This window comes from Marmota marmota, unplaced genomic scaffold (assembly GCF_001458135.2).
Source record: "Marmota marmota marmota unplaced genomic scaffold, marMar, whole genome shotgun sequence".
In the NCBI taxonomy this organism is placed as follows: domain Eukaryota; kingdom Metazoa; phylum Chordata; class Mammalia; order Rodentia; family Sciuridae; genus Marmota; species Marmota marmota.
The window spans coordinates 47,767,795-47,783,169 of NW_026000005.1; the positions used below are offsets into that span (position 1 = coordinate 47,767,795).

The window sequence follows — 15,375 nt, forward strand, 5'->3', positions numbered from 1 at the left end:
TGCTTTGGGGATCGTTCTGGTCCCTGGGAAAAGCGTGCCTTTGGCTTGGGCTATGGAAGGGCAAGGAACCCAATTGTGGAAAACGGCAGTCCCTGGAACTGCCTTGCCGGGGAGATGGTTCACCGTGAGAACTGGGGCCTGCAAACGTCAGTGAAGTCCCCTCCGTAGGGAGGCTGCCAGGGACAAGCTCCTCATTGGCTGCAGTGCTATAAACTTTGTCCTCAAAATGAGAGGAATGAGCTACATGAAAATAGTGTCCCCAGCGGCCCGTGGGGAAAAACCAAACCAAAACAATTGCTGTGATCTCCCTGAGAGGGGCTGAATTCGAACCTCCAGCCTTGATCCAGAAGCTTGTTTTTCTTAAATGATCCCCAGTGTTTCTGGTGTGTCCAGTCAGCCTGATCCCCCATTCAGAAACACAGTGAGACACCCCTGCTCCCCACCCCAAAGTCCTCTCTCGTCCTGAAAATTCCTGTAAAAGACAGATTTCCATTTTCTGGGCTGTCCTAGGCCACAGTGTTCAGCTGGCCTTGTAACAAGGCCCTGGGGTGTCTCACTAACGTCCTTTCTGGAAGTCAGGGCAAAGCAGGTTGACATAATGAGCCGCTTTGCAATAGTTCATCCGTTTTCCTCCACTGAGCCTGTTGGAGAAGAGCTGGGGTGCACAGTGGGCGAGCTGGGTTGGCCCCCGAGTTTGGGCGACTCTCAGGGGAGGCAGTGGGGTGTGCACATGTGGACTGGGGCGAGGGAGATGGTGTCAGCAGCCTGATGGCTCCCCAGGGGACGCTGACCCAGGGTTGCCCAGCCATGGATTGGCATCACCGAAGCTCATTCAGAAAATCAACAAACCACATCTCTTCCTCCGCGAAGGTGAAGTCGGAGTCTCTGGGGATTTCTCAGAAAATGCAGCTCAAAGTGGACGTCGAGTCTGGGAAACTGATCATTAAGAAGTCCAAGGATGGCTCTGAGGACAAGTTCTACAGCCACAAGAAAAGTAAGACCCTCATGCCTCTTGCCCTAGGTCTGTGGAGGCTTTTACCAGGGACCTGCAGCAGGTGACCATCAGTAGCAGCCCCAGAGAGTGAGCCCTTTGCAGAGTGGTCGCTGTCCAGCGTGCCCACAGCGCCTCACCCTGCCCCTGGAATCCCTCCCCTGGCCTCATGTCCCCTCCCCTGCATGCTCTGGCCTGTCCTTCTGAACCTGGGGAAGGAGCTCACACCTCACGTGGTGTGCCCTGCCTAGCGACAGTCTTGTGGCTGCGGCTGGGGTGACCACGCATCTATGTGTGTGACTCTGTCTTCTCTTCCCTGCAAACAGGCCAGTCTGACCCACCCTGTCACGTCATTGTGCCTACTGCAGGCCCTGCATAGCCACTTAGCAGCTGTGTGACCATGGGCATGTCACCTCCAAGCTGTCTTTAGCAGCTTTGGGACCTTGGCCCACCACTCCGGGTCTCAGTTTCCTCGTCTGTAAAATAGGCATGAGAAAGATGACCTAAGTAACACGGGACAGAGCCCAGCACCTAGGTGCCTCTCTGAGCTGGCTTCTGTCTTGGCCCCGGAGCTGTTTGGTTTTGTGTTTTGCACCATCAGGTCAACTCATCCATACAATGGGAACTGTCCCCTGAGGAGTCCTTGTGGAGAAACCACTGCAGGCAGGACAGTAGGGGTCGGGGTGGCAAGCGGGACCTCTGTGAGCCCTGCCGGAGGGGAACTTCTGTTCTGGTGCATTGAGTGGCCAATAAATAAACAAATATATCAACACACTGTCAGCTGCTGATGAGTGCTGCCAAGAAAACAAGAGCATAACGGGTTAGGAATCAGTGAGGGAGATGGAGTAGCCAGCAGAGGGGGACAGGGCGGGCACCTCTCAGCGAGGAGTGCAGGAGCTGAGAGGTTAGACAGGGGCCTGAGGGGAGGGTCCCAGATGGGAACAGCCTGTGTGGACTCAGGCAGCACAAGCAGGCCTTGAGGAAGAGCAGAAAGGGCTGGGGAGCCTCACCCGTGATCTGCTGGGAGGCTGAGGCAGGAGGATCACGAGTTTGAGGCCAGCCTGGGGTGCTCAAAGGCAGAGAACTGGGAATGACAGCCTTGGGGCCATGGAAACAAGTTTAAATGTTGTCGCAAATGTACAGGAAGTCTCTGGAAAACTTGGATCCCGAACAGGAGGAGTAGATCTCAGTGCCATTGCCTTAGTGCCACTGCAGGGGAAGGACGCTCCGGGACAACAGTGGATAACCGGCCCTCCCTGGGGTCACTGTTTCCACGCAGCACTGGGACCTCGGTGTATTTAGGAGGTGGAGTGTGGAAGAATGGGATGGAACAAACCCGTGGGAGCCAAGGAGAGGCCCTGGGAGGAGCTGAGCCGGGCCTGCGCCTTCAGATTCCCCTGTGTGTCCTGGTATGAGAAGGGCACCTGTCAGACCTGCTTCAGGGAAGGTCAGAGAGCACTTTCTGCATCTGCTGTGTTTGGGGTTCCTTTTCTTAAAATACCCCTCATGTCAAGGTGTCTATTGGAGGTGGTGGGTCCTGAGCCCCATCACTAGCACACGGGGTGTGGGAAGCCCAGGCAAGATTCCCAGCCCACCTGCTGGTGACCTTGGGCCGGTGTCCTCTCTGGGCCTCAGTTTACTCCTCTGTCAACTACGATGGTGGTTTTATTCTGGAGGGCTGCTGCCAGGCATGAGGGACCAACACTGAAGCACATGGGGCCTGGCTACTGGGGCTGCTCAATACAATTGGTCACTGTCACCACTGTCACCATTCCACTAATCCTTCCAACACAGCTGTGAGGCAGGCAGAATGGAGCAGTGTGTGTGCATATGTGTATCAGGAAGAAAGTCCCTGCGCACTGAGTGACAAGCTGTCACACCTGCAGAACTAAGCCCCTGGCATCAGGGCAGGGCCCCTCGGTGCGGTGCCAAGTTGGACGTGAGAAGCCGCGAGTTACTGGTGGTTTGAGCACGAGGGCTGTGTGGAAAGCCGTCAGCTTAGAATGGTGCTTCCCTCTGTCCTAGGAAGAGTAAGTTCAGGAGGTCGGTTGTACAGCAGGTGACTCCAGCTGATGACAGTAGGTTGAATTCTTGGAAATTGCTGAGGGATTCTTGGAAATTGTTAAGTGTTCTTGTAGCTGTGGGCAATCCAGTGACTTGGAGGCTGAGGCAGGGGGATGGCAAGTTCAAGGCCAGCCTCAGCAACTTACTGAGACCGTTTCCAAAAGTGATAAAGAGCTGGGGATGTGGCTCAGTGGTAAAGTACCTCTGAGTTCAATTCGCAGTACCCCCCCCCAAAAAAAAAAGTGTTCTCACAATAATGGCAAGTATGAGCAGTGACGAATGTGTCAGTGCGCTAGGTTTGCCCATTCCACCCTGTGTATGCGCTCAGAACACCATGTGGTACCTGATACTTGGTGTATCAATTTTAATTAAGCAGGGCTGGGCATGTAGCTCAGTGGTAGAAGGCTTGCCTGGCATGCCTGAGGCCCTGGGGTTCCATTCCCCAGACTGGGGCAGGGGACTAAGTAACGGGGAGGGGGTGGGAAGGAGAAAACAGCACTGATACCCAGCGCCTGCCAGCCCTGACTCGGGGGCACATACCCAGCTCTTGTCGCCCCCTACCAGGTTGACGGAGCTGTAGTAGATCTGTCATGACACCCGTCACATCAGAAGACACCCACCTGTTCACAGTCTGTCCGCCCACCCATCCCCCGCCAAGGATAGCAAGGTCTTTACCTTATGCCCCGGCCTGGCTGCATGCTCAGGGACATTCCCCATAAGTCCCAGCTCCCCTCAAATGTGGGCTCCACCAAGCTGGGGTGTGGGTCTCTTGTTCACTGCTAAAACCCAGAACTGTGCTGAGCCCAGAGTAGTGGTCAGTGCAGGAATGAATTTCCCAGCAGATGCGTATTGGTGAATACACGATGAGCAGCTGAAATCATGCAGCGCCCTCGGCCCTGCGTTTAGGCAGCCTCTTCATAGCTGAGAGGCAGTGTGCCTCACGGCTGAGGCCTTTGGTAAGCTAGGTGCTCATCCCAGAGCCAGGACTTGGTCATACTGTGATCTTGGGAAAGCAGCTTGACTCTGGAACCTCCATGTTCCTCTCTGCAAACAGGGCTTCCTGCGAGTGGCTGTGAGATGAGTGGGTGAGGCCTGTCTTTAGCCCAGAGCCTGGCTCACAGTTTCCAAGTTTGGCTGTTAGCATGAAGTGTCGCCTGTGGCTGCAGGCTTTGGTCACCAGGTACCATAATATCTTTGGCATTATGGTCTCTAAACATAGGAAAAGACTGTTCCTCTTTGACAAAATTGTAATGCATTCACTTTCTGAGCACCTGCTCCATGTCAGGTGTGGGTACCAGGTGGGGTCCTAGCTGTCAGGGAGGTTGCATTCAGCAGGAGGAGTAAAGGAGAATATCAACAAACACAGACATGCGCACGTGAACCAGGAACATGCCTCGGAGCAATAGCTCCAGGCTGAGAATTCAAATAGGAAGACAGGACAGTTGAGAGCAAAAGCCTCCCTCAGTGTGTCACGGAATGAGATCTGAGCATGGGCATGTTGACAGTCATGCCCAGAAGGAGGCCAGGTGGGGTGCCTAGGTGGGAGCAAGGCTGGCAGGGAAGGCTGGCTGCCCGAGCACGGAGGAGGCAGAGGCTGGGCGGGTCCAGCTGGTGCGGCTCGCTGAGCGCTGAGCTGCCACTAGGTTTTAAGCGGGGGATGCCATGATCCCACTGTGACAGGTCACTGGCTGCTGTGCTGAGCATCAGTTGTGAGGGGGAAGGAAGAGTGGGGACAGAAAGACCAATTTAAGAGGTCATGATAGTAGTCAGGCAGGAGATAGTGGCTCGAGATGAGGAGAGGTAAACAGTCTGGTTTGAAGGAAGAAGGAAGAATGGCGGCCCAAGGAGCGCAGAAGAGCTCGCTTTACTAACCCCATGTGAGGAAAGGGAGCCACTTGCTGACCCTGGTCAAATAAGAATCCCATCAAGGAGGTTGTCACGCCCTGGCAGCAGCCGCAGAGTCCTGGAAACAGATGTTCAAGAAAACCAGCAATTCAGAGGGAAGGAGATGCTGCCTGAGAGTAGCCGAACTGGAAAACTGCAGGGCATCCGGGTCGCAGGGGAGGGAATCGTACCGTGGGACACTTCCTGCTGCCACTGGCAAGGCCCATGGGATTCCTGAGCACAGAGCACACACATGTCACCCACAGTTTCCGTCTGGTGACACTTCTAGCTTATGGAGAATGCGTCCACTATGGTCATTTCCCTTCCAGAAGCCAATACTCAGAGGCACAAAGGAAAGGGGAAGAGGTGAGAACTAGGAAATCTTTGTAAGTGGGAAGCAGAGATAACGGCAGCCAACTTGGAGAACCGAGCAGCTAAGCATGAAGCACGTGGGAGAAGAATGGAGGCACCATGGCTCATCCAGGGGCCACCCACGGGCTGGAAACTGAGAGCACCGGGGCCCTGGAAGTGGGGTGAAGGGCCCGATGGAAACCCATCAGAGAGCCGCAGCCCCCAGCTGTCTCCACTGCACACAGCCAGAGGTTCCCTGGCTTGTTTGTCAGGAGATGGGTATTTCCTCTCCAGAGGAGGTAAAGGCCTGGGGGCCGCTGGACCTGGTGAGGGTAAGAGACCCTACTGAAAGCAAAGGACCAGTGATGATAGTGACAGTGGCTTTCCAAGTGCTGAGAGCTCGGCCTTCTTTTCTGAATGATGCCAGCAGGCCCAGGCAGGAGGTCGGAAGCATCTTTTCTGGATGATGTGACCACCTCTGGGGCAAAGATGAAAGTGCTGCCATCAAGTGACCACCCAGTGGAGAAGCCCTGCTGGAAGGACCCCACACCACTGATACAACCCAGCCTGTCAAGGGTCACCAGAGCAACCTTCATGCCCAATCGTGGGGCTTTCTTGGATAGTTGTGTTTTGGATAATCTGAAAGCTAAAATACCATAAAAGTTTTAAAACTGTGCTGCAGAAGTATTTCACTGGTAAGCAGAGATACACAACATGTAGTTCAAGTATGGAAAGCTCTTGAAATACTGGAAAGGTCTAGTCCAAGGTCAGCTAGTGGTATAGGGATGTTTTTGCTTTAAACTTCAGCTTGTTTGTGTTTGCTGCTTTTTCACCAATGAGAATAGATTGTTTATGTAATGAAAGAAAATAATTAAAAAGAAAAGAGCACAGGAGGGCTGTCAATTCTTTCCACTTATTTTTTCTGGGTCCACCATGAGCACAAGGCAGACCCACCCTCCCTTAGGTTGCAATCAGTAGAGCGGCTGACTTTAAATGAGAGTATACACAGTTTCCAGTTGTCCCACATGACATGACTGATGTTTACCTGCTTCAGTTCTACAAAGCCAGCAATTTTATGTGATTCAACTTCAAAATTGGAAATCTTGGTGGGTCCCCTCTGAAGACAGCAGCTCACAAAGATGTAATGATGGCTGTCTTTATTGAGACCTGCCTTTAGCTGGGATGGCTCAAGATTCTGTGTCTCCATTTATCACTGTCTTTTTGTGGGGGGAAGGGAGGGGGATACTGGGGATTGAACTCAGGGGCACTCGACCACTGAGCCACATCCCCAGCCCTATTTTGTGTTTTATTAGAGACAGGGTCTCACTGAATTGCTTAGCCCCTCACTTTTGCTGAGACTGGCTTTGAACTTGCGATCCTCCTGTCTCAGACTCCCAGGCCGCTGGAATTAACAGACATGCGCCACCACGCCTGGCCCTTTATGACTGTCTTAATCCTTCTGATCTTGCAATCTTCAAGGGAAACCTCAAATAAAAGACAGTGGGACACGAAGACAGAAATAAAGGGAAAAACAAAAACTGTTGGAGGAAATAAATTATACAGATTTAAAAGAATTTAGAGTGCTATCTAAAAAAGGGAACAGGAGGAGAACAATATAAAAATGAAAGGAGGAGAAGAGAGTGGAAGAAGGACAACTCTGGGAAAGGAAAAACTATAAAAATGTAGAAAATAAAAACTTGATGGAAGGGTGGGAGGTAAAAAGAAGGGAATTGCCTGAAAGCAGAACAGTGGGGCAGAGCATTGGAAGACAGCAGAGGTGAAATGCTTACGGAGGCCCAAGGCCACACGAGGAAGCCCTGGAGGAAGAGCCCCCGGGAAAGATCAAGTGCAAACCAGACTGTTGGGAGTCCTCAGATCACTCGCAGGTTCCGTGATGCGTGAGGAGAAACCAGGAGGCCACTGGGCGTGGGAGCGCATTCACAGCTGGGCCTTAGTGCCTGGAAAGGACTCCGCAGAATCAACAGAAGAGGCACCGGGCAAGAGCTGAAGGGAACCAGGACACGGTTCCTGCCCATCAGCCAAGAGAGCACACGTGAAATGTCCACCAGGATGGTCTTTAGATCCTCAGCACCAGGGTTTTTAACTGGGGCTGGTCATGGAGGTACCCTCTCCTGGCGGGATCCCTCTTGACACCTAAGGTCCAGACTCCAGCAAAAGGCCACCCTCACTAGCAAGCTCTAGGACAGCAGTCGCCGGCCCACTGCGCCGATTCTTTTCTGCACAGAGGTGAATCAGAACAGCTGTTTCTCCTTGGTAATGCTGCAAACTGGAGGTGTCGGAGCAAGTCTCCAGAGTCAAGAACGGTTTCAAATTTGGAATCAGTTAAGTGGGAGGGTAGAGTTTTCAGACACAGGAGGACTCCAAAAATGTATTAGTTGCCCATTCTTCCTTTCTTGGAAAGGTACTAGGGACATTACTGTACCAAAATGAAGGAGTAAGCCAAGACTTGGGATCCAAGAAACAAGATCCAGTGAGACAGAGCTGGGTAGGTTGCTGGATGGCACAGGTGTTGGCCCCGAGCTCCACCATCAGGCCTAGAAATGGCGTCCAGAGAGGCTCTGGGAAAGTTTCCCAAGGACAAAGGATGATGAAAGAGCTTGGTCACAGGAAGGAGTTACAGACTTGGGGGGAGTTGGGACCAATGAGAACACAAGGCAGGGGGCTGGGGGGTGGCTCAGTGATGGAGTGCCTGCCTAGGCCCTGGTTTGATCCTCAGCACCACATAAAAAAAATAAATAAAACAGAGATATTATGTCCATCTACAACTAAAAGGTTTTTAAAAAAGAAGGAAGGAAAGAGCCGTGCGCAGTGGCACACATCTGTGACCCTGGTGACTTGGGTTGCTGAGGCAGGAGGATGGAGATTTCAAGATCAACCTCAATAACTTAGGCCTTATGCAACTTAGCAAGGCCCTGTCTCAAAATGAAATATAAAAAGGCCTGGGAACAGTGTTGAGTGGTAAAGCATCCCTGGGTTTGCTCCCCAGTCCAAAGAAAAAAGTAAATTAAATTTGTATTTAAATTAAAAGCAAAAGAAGGAAGGGGAAGGGGAAGCAGGAAGGCAGAGCATCTAGGAACAGCAGGATCTGGAGACCAGACAGAGACTTAGGGCTCCGCCTGTGGACGGGAGGGTCAGAGGAGTTGATGGTCCGGAGTCTGGACCTGGTGGAGACTGGGACGTATTGGCTGAATGTGTGGATGAACAAGGAAGTTAACTTCCATTTTTCTTAAGTCCTGCAGCTCATCAAGTCACAGAAATTCCTGAACAAGTTGGTGATTTTGGTGGAAACAGAGAAGGAGAAGATCCTGCGGAAGGAATATGTTTTTGCTGACTCCAAAGTAAGTGACAGCAAACCTCCAAGAGGGACTGAGAGGAGGGTGAGGGGACCCCTGTCTATTGAAGATGGTAATGGGCCGGGGAGTGTGCACCATTAGCTCACTTCTCAGCAACCCACTTCACGCCTGGGGAAGCCAAGGCCTGTTTTTCATCAGCCGGGGTGTGTGCAGTCACGCTCTGGCTGCCCCAGGAGCTCCTGTGCCACCTTGCCAGGCTGCATCCCTTCAGGCACATCCTTCATCACCTGCTCCTTGCCCAGCCCTGGGCCTGGCTGGGAGGCTTTTAGCTTCTCTGGGCTGGACTTGAGAGCGCTTTGGGGGACCTGGATTTAATTCTGAGTTCTATCTAGTGCCCCCTCTAGGAAACTTGTTTCTGCACTTTGCCCCACTCAGAGGAAGTAAGATGCTCCTGCCAGGACTGGCTCCCAGAGGAAACGGTGCTGTGTGGGCCAGTGGGAAGCCAAGGTCAGGCCCCTCTGCAGCCAGAGGCAGGCTTCTCTGCCACCTGAGCACTTACCTTAGAAGTCTCAATCGGGAACTGAGACCCATCAAGCCCCACTGTTCAATCCCCTCTGTCCAGTTCAGGGGAGGCCATTGGGCCACAGAGCAGTAAGGACATCTATCACAGAGGTGCTGGATGACCCACATGCCACAGAAGGTCATGTAGGGTCAGTCAGCACCTACATTGAAAAATAGGGTGCATGAGCCAGTCGTGGGAGGTGGAAAGACTACTGGAAGGACAGTATTCTGGGCACAGGGGTATAGGTCCAAAACCAGTTCATTCTGCCCCAGTTTTGCAAGCTCAGAAGGATTGAGACATGGAATCTTGAGCCATCTCAGCTAAAGGCAGGTCTCAATAAAGACAGCCATCATTACATCTTTGTGAGCTGCTGTCTTCAGAGGGGACCCACCAAGATTTCCAATTTTGAAGTTGAATCACATAAAATTGCTGGCTTTGTAGAACTGAAGCAGGTAAACATCAGTCGTGTCATGTGGGACAACTGGAAATTGTGTATACTCTCATTTAAAGTCAGCCGCTCTATTGATTGCAACCTAAGGAGGGTGGGTCTGCCTTGTGCTCACGGTGGACCCAGAAAAAATAAGTGGAAAGAATTGACAGCCCTCCTGTGCTCTTTTCTTTTTCTTTTTTTTTTTTTCATTACATAAATAATCTATTCTCATTGGTGAAAAATTAGCAAACACCAACAAGCTTAAAGCAAAAATACCCCTATACCACTAGCTGACCTTGGATGTTTTGATTCAACCCATACATTTGTATTTTTAAAAAAACAAAATACAGGAATGCAATCTATACTGGTTTGCATCAAGTAGCTTTCCATACTAGCTACAGATTATGGCATCTCTCCTTGTTGGTTAAGTACTTCTGCACCATAATTACTTGACCAGATTCTAGTTTATGGATGAACAGATCCCCCATGATAGGACGTGAAGGTTGTTTCTGAGCTTGTCTGGTTTGCAACATGTGCTGCAGAGCCACGGAGGGCTGGCTCTTTGGGCAGTTCCAGGATTTCTCTAGAGTCAGGTCCTCCGGTGGAATGGCTGGGTCAGAGAACACTCGCTGACTCGGGATGCGATTCCCAGGTTGCTGTTCGGCCAGTGCAGAATGACTTACACTCCGCCCAGTTTTCTTGAGGCTGAGTCCTTTGCAAAGTGTAATGTGCAGGGAGGCAGAGGCCTTGCTCAGTCTGTCCGCCCTTTCATCCCCAGAAGAGAGAAGGCTTCTGCCAGCTTCTGCAGCAGATGAAGAACAAGCACTCGGAGCAGCTGGAGCCCGACATGATCACCATCTTCATCGGCACCTGGAACATGGGTGGGTCCCTGTGCCCCTCCCTCCTGTCCCGTCTCCTTTGGTTTTGCTTCTCCTGCGGTTGAGGGACACCTCCAACTCTCCTGCCTTCTTGCCCCGGCCCAGTCTCCTTTCTGAGGAATTCTACTCTTTGCCTGGGGGGATGAGCAAGAAAAAGGAGCTCTGGGTAATTGCACCCCGGAGCAGCAGGGTGGGCTTTGGAAGAAAGAATCTGAGTATCTAGGTGGAGGGGCCCACTGGAGCACCCTGCCAGCGTTTGGTAGCTTGCCTAGGTGACCCAGGCCTGGGAGAAAGAAGTCCATTCCTGATTTATTCAGAGAGAGATCAATAGGTATGGAGGTAGGTAAGTGGATAGACAGATAGGTAGGTAGGTAGACAGGTGGATGAATAGAGTGATAGAGAGATGCCCAGTTAAATTTGAATTTCATAGGAACAACAAATAAATTTTTAGTATAAGTGTTTGGCCAGAAATAAATATATAAATACCAAATATATACTACATATATTTATATACTAATATATAAGTTAAATATATACTATAAAATTTTTCTAAAGAATATTGACATAAGTACTCAGCTAGAAATCAATTAGTAAGTAGGAGATGTCCATTTAAATCTGAATCTCAGATCAATAGCTGTTGCTTATTCTAAAAACCTCCCATTTTTCTGCCTTTGTCCTGGGCGGAGTCAGGCCACCCCAGTACCTGGACCAGTGTGTAGTCACCTGGCAGAATCCTGGAGGAAGGCTTGAGCACCCTTTAGAGAGGCGGGGGATGCTTGGAATTGAGAGGGCAGTGGGGAGGGGCCAGGATTCCAAAAGATAGCTGTGGGTCTCCGCGTCCACTATGGGCTCCTGACCCCAGGTCTGCAGAGCATTAGCCTTCCCTGTGACTTTTGACCCCTGAGCTTGCCAGGTCAAGCCCACATGATTTGGGGGTCACAGCAGTGCTAAAGGAGAGACCTGGCCAGGGCCTTGGGGCCCCACATCTTCCGTTTCAGTATCTTATTGTCCGCCTGGCTCTCCCGCACCCGCCCAGGGCTTCATGCATGTGGCCCGGGGCACTTTCCATTTTTCCCTTCATTAGCAGAGGCTTCTTTTGGTTGGACATAGTCAGTGTCCCATTGCACACTGGAAGGGTGGCAGGGTCCCCACAGGGTGACCCACCAGCCCAGCATTCATGCACCTACTGGGGGCCCCCAGGAAGCAGAATTCAGCCAATACTGTTATTCCGCTTCTTGGGTTTCTTGGCCCTTGTGAGCCAAGAAGCCACCTCTGTGAAAAAGGAAAATGTTCACTCATCCTCCTGGGGCATCCTTGTTCTTGCTGTTTCATCTCATTTTTCTTTTCTTCTCTTTTTTTTTAAATTTTTTTATTGTGAGAACAGGTTCTAAGTTGCTTAGGGCTTTGCTAAATTGAGGCTGACTTTGAACTTGCAGTTGTCCTGCCTCAACCTCCCAAGTCACTGGGATGACAGGCATGTGGCACCATGCTGGACTTTCCTCTCCTTTTTGGAAATGGAAATGGAGGGGGCCTGCTTGCTCTCCCTGTTCTCTGGTGAACCACCTGCTCATTTCAGCTCTCGACTGAGACCTCCTTTGGTGGACACTAGGAGCCTCCACCCTAAACACCTCAGCTCACTTGGCAGATTCACCAGTAGAATGTAAATTCCCAAGGGACAGGACAAGTCCTAATGCATACAGAGCTCTGACCCCTGATTGACTCCTGGGTGATGTTGGTGCTTAGTTTTTCATTAAAAGCATTTGCTGGAATGGTTTTGCCTGATGATGTGATCTACCCTTATGTCCTCCATGATTCTTCTGCTGTTTTGATCCTCTTGCTGCCGTTGATCTGGTGTGCCTTCAACTCACTTGGTGTTGGGTTTTGCTGTTGAAGGTAACGCCCCCCCTCCCAAGAAGATCACGTCCTGGTTTCTCTCCAAGGGGCAGGGAAAGACGCGGGATGACTCAGCTGACTACATCCCTCATGACATCTACGTGATCGGCACCCAGGAGGACCCCCTGGGAGAGAAGGAGTGGCTGGAGATACTCAGACACTCCCTGCAAGAGGTCACCAGCATGACTTTTAAAACGGTGAGCAGTTGGCCACACCCCAGCGGTGCTCGAGGACAGTGGGCTTTGCTTCCAGAGAGCATCTCAAGCACAGTAGGCTTGAGCTACCAGCTCTCCCCCTCCACTGAGCCCCCACTTCCTTAGCCACAGAGATGGACCTGGAGGCTGAACTCAGATTGATGGGGTCAGTGGGCTATTGCTGAAAATCACTGAGCCCTCCTCCTTCCCAGCCCCTGCTTGTAGGAGATAATCTTGGAAATGTTGTCAGCCCCAGGTGTCACCTTAAGATGCTTTCCCTCATGGTGGGGCATCGGGAGGAGTGCCCTGAAGGCTAGGGGGTACAGACAGGGCACGCCATTCCCTGTGCTCTGGGGCCAGGGCTGGGCCATTCATCCCTGTGCTCTGGGTTCAGATACTATACCAAGTGTCGCAACGCTGTCCTCCCACCAGGTCGCTATCCACACGCTCTGGAACATCCGCATTGTGGTGTTGGCCAAGCCAGAGCACGAGAACCGGATCAGCCACATCTGCACTGACAACGTGAAGACTGGTATCGCGAACACCCTAGGTAAGCGGGGCAGGCACCTGATCCTCCCAGCACACTCTGCTTTGTCCTTGTCACGGAGCCACCTGGGATATATCTAGATTAAACCCTGAGTCTCCTCCTGGGTAAACCCAGGTGGTCGGTCTCCCTAGCCAAAACTCACCTGAGGTCTACACCGGCTCTGGTGATCTGGCTAAAAAGTGGGTTTTGACTCAGTAAGCCTTGAGTGGATCCTAAGACTCCATGTCTCGCAATCCCCAGGTGACCCCAGTGCTGCCAGCTGGTCCATGGACACCACTTTGTGCAGCAAGAACCTAGAACAGGGGTCTCTGGCATGCTTGTGCTGGACAGGGCCGGATAGTGACTGTCACAGGCTTCATGGACCACAGCTCATGTCTGCCATTGCCACCAGTGAGCTGCCATAGGCCACAGAAAACGTGAACGAGGTGGCTGTGATTGGTGCCACTTTCTTCATAAACGAGACGGGGGTTGACCACAGGCTGGTGCCTGACCTGGATCCCCCTTCACCCAGGTTGGAGCTGGAGTCCAGCTCTGAGCCTGTGAGCCCCAGTCACAGCACTGCGGAGAGCTGAGAGAGAGACCAAGCGTGGGAGCGTGTGTGTGCGTGCTCATGGGCATGTGCTTCTGTGTGTGTGTGTGTGTGACTAGGGATGTGTAAGCCTATGGGGGTGTGGCTCAGGATGTGTGCTTGTGTCTGTAAGACTGTGAGTGTGCCACCCTGTGTCTGTTAGTCTGTGCTTGTGAGTGTTGATCTATCGTGTGAGCGTGTGGGGGTGGGTAGGTGCACACAGGCCAGGGTGGAGTCGGGGGTTAGGCCATACATTGGGTTTTGGTGGCTGGAGCTGGGGACAGAACAGAGTCCCAGAGGAGACAGGAAATGGAAGGATTGTTGCAATCCCATGTGAAAAACTCGGCTTTTTGCTGGCAAACCTCAAACTGCCCCGTCACACCCACTCATCTGTCCTTCCTTCCTGCCTCAGTGGTGGTGGGGACAGCACCGGCTGTGCCCTGGTCTGAGCCCAGCCCTTCAGCTGCCCGGGAACTTCCCCTTGTCTGAGTCCGTCCCGCCCTGGCTACTTGCCTTCCTTGCCACCCCCACCCACACAGCAAAGTTCACTGAAACCTCACATTGCAAAACATACCATGCCTCAGCCAAGCCCAGCTCCGGTCACCCATCAGTCCTTAGGGCAGCGAAGACCTTCTGAGGGTGGACCCCACACAAGGCCACAGGCCAGAAGCTTTACCCGCATGATCTGACTGAACAGCAGTGCCCTGTGGGGAGGCACTGTTAGCGTCCCAGAGGAAGAGATAGGCCATGTGGATGTGTCCTAATTTGGCCAAGGCCCAGGGACAAAAAGTGGTGGGTGGGGTTCAAACCCAGATGTGGGTCTTTAGACCCAACTGCCAGAAGGGGAGGGAGCTGGAGAGGAGGCCTGGGAGAGGAGGGGAAGCCCCGGAGCAGGGTGCCAGAGCTGGCCCGGGCCTGGGCGCACTATGACACACCCCCCAGCTGCAGGTTCCTCCTTTGGAACCCGGGAAGCTGAGCCAGGTCTAGGTTCTAAATGTCCTAGTAGCCGCATTAAAAATAAAAAGGAGGTCTGGGCTTGTGGCTCGGCAGTAGAGCGCTCGCCTCGCACATTCGAGACCCTGGGTTCCATCCACATAAAAACAAATAAGTGAAATAAAGGTATTGTGTCCAACTATAACTAAAAAGTAAATATTAAAAAAAATAAAAAGGAAATAGGTGGAATTAGTTTTAAGAACAGATTTTAGTGAACCTCACACATCCAAAAAGTTATCATTTCAATAGGTGTTCATTACACATCTAGCTGTTTTTCTTACCTCGGGCACATGAGGGTTTTACACTTAGAGCCCCTGTCATTTGGGATCCAATGTGTTCCAAGTGCTCAAGCCATGTGTGGCTGTGGCTCTCGGGTTGATCAGAGCAGGTTCCCCAGCTCCAGCCTGGCTCAGGCTGGAAGACGGCTGTGAGGGCCAGCTGTGATATTATGGGAGCCTCTGTCACAGCCACTCAGCACTGGGAACCCTGAAGGCAGCTGCACACAGATGATACCTAGATGAAGGGGCAGAGCTGCGTGCTGATAGAACATTATTTGTAAATGCTAAAATCAGAATTTCATGTCTTAGCCGGGTGCAGTAGCACAAACCTGTATTCCCAAAGACTCAGGAAGCTGAGGCAGGAGGATCTCGAGTTCAAACCCAGCCTCAGAAACTTAGCAGGCCTTAAGTAACTCAGTGAGACCCTG

General features: G+C 52.0%; 1 protein-coding gene across 1 annotated transcript in view; it reads left to right on the top strand.

The window, feature by feature from the left end:
• The window catches only part of Inpp5d (inositol polyphosphate-5-phosphatase D), a 108,759-nt gene that overhangs the window by 67,658 nt on the left and 25,726 nt on the right, over nt 1-15,375 (top strand). The window contains exons 9-13 of the mRNA XM_015481580.2: nt 871-994; nt 8,543-8,649; nt 10,375-10,477; nt 12,368-12,564; nt 12,994-13,111. Of these exons, the coding sequence (XP_015337066.1) occupies nt 871-994; nt 8,543-8,649; nt 10,375-10,477; nt 12,368-12,564; nt 12,994-13,111 (649 nt within the window). The remainder of the gene's footprint in view (nt 1-870; nt 995-8,542; nt 8,650-10,374; nt 10,478-12,367; nt 12,565-12,993; nt 13,112-15,375) is intronic.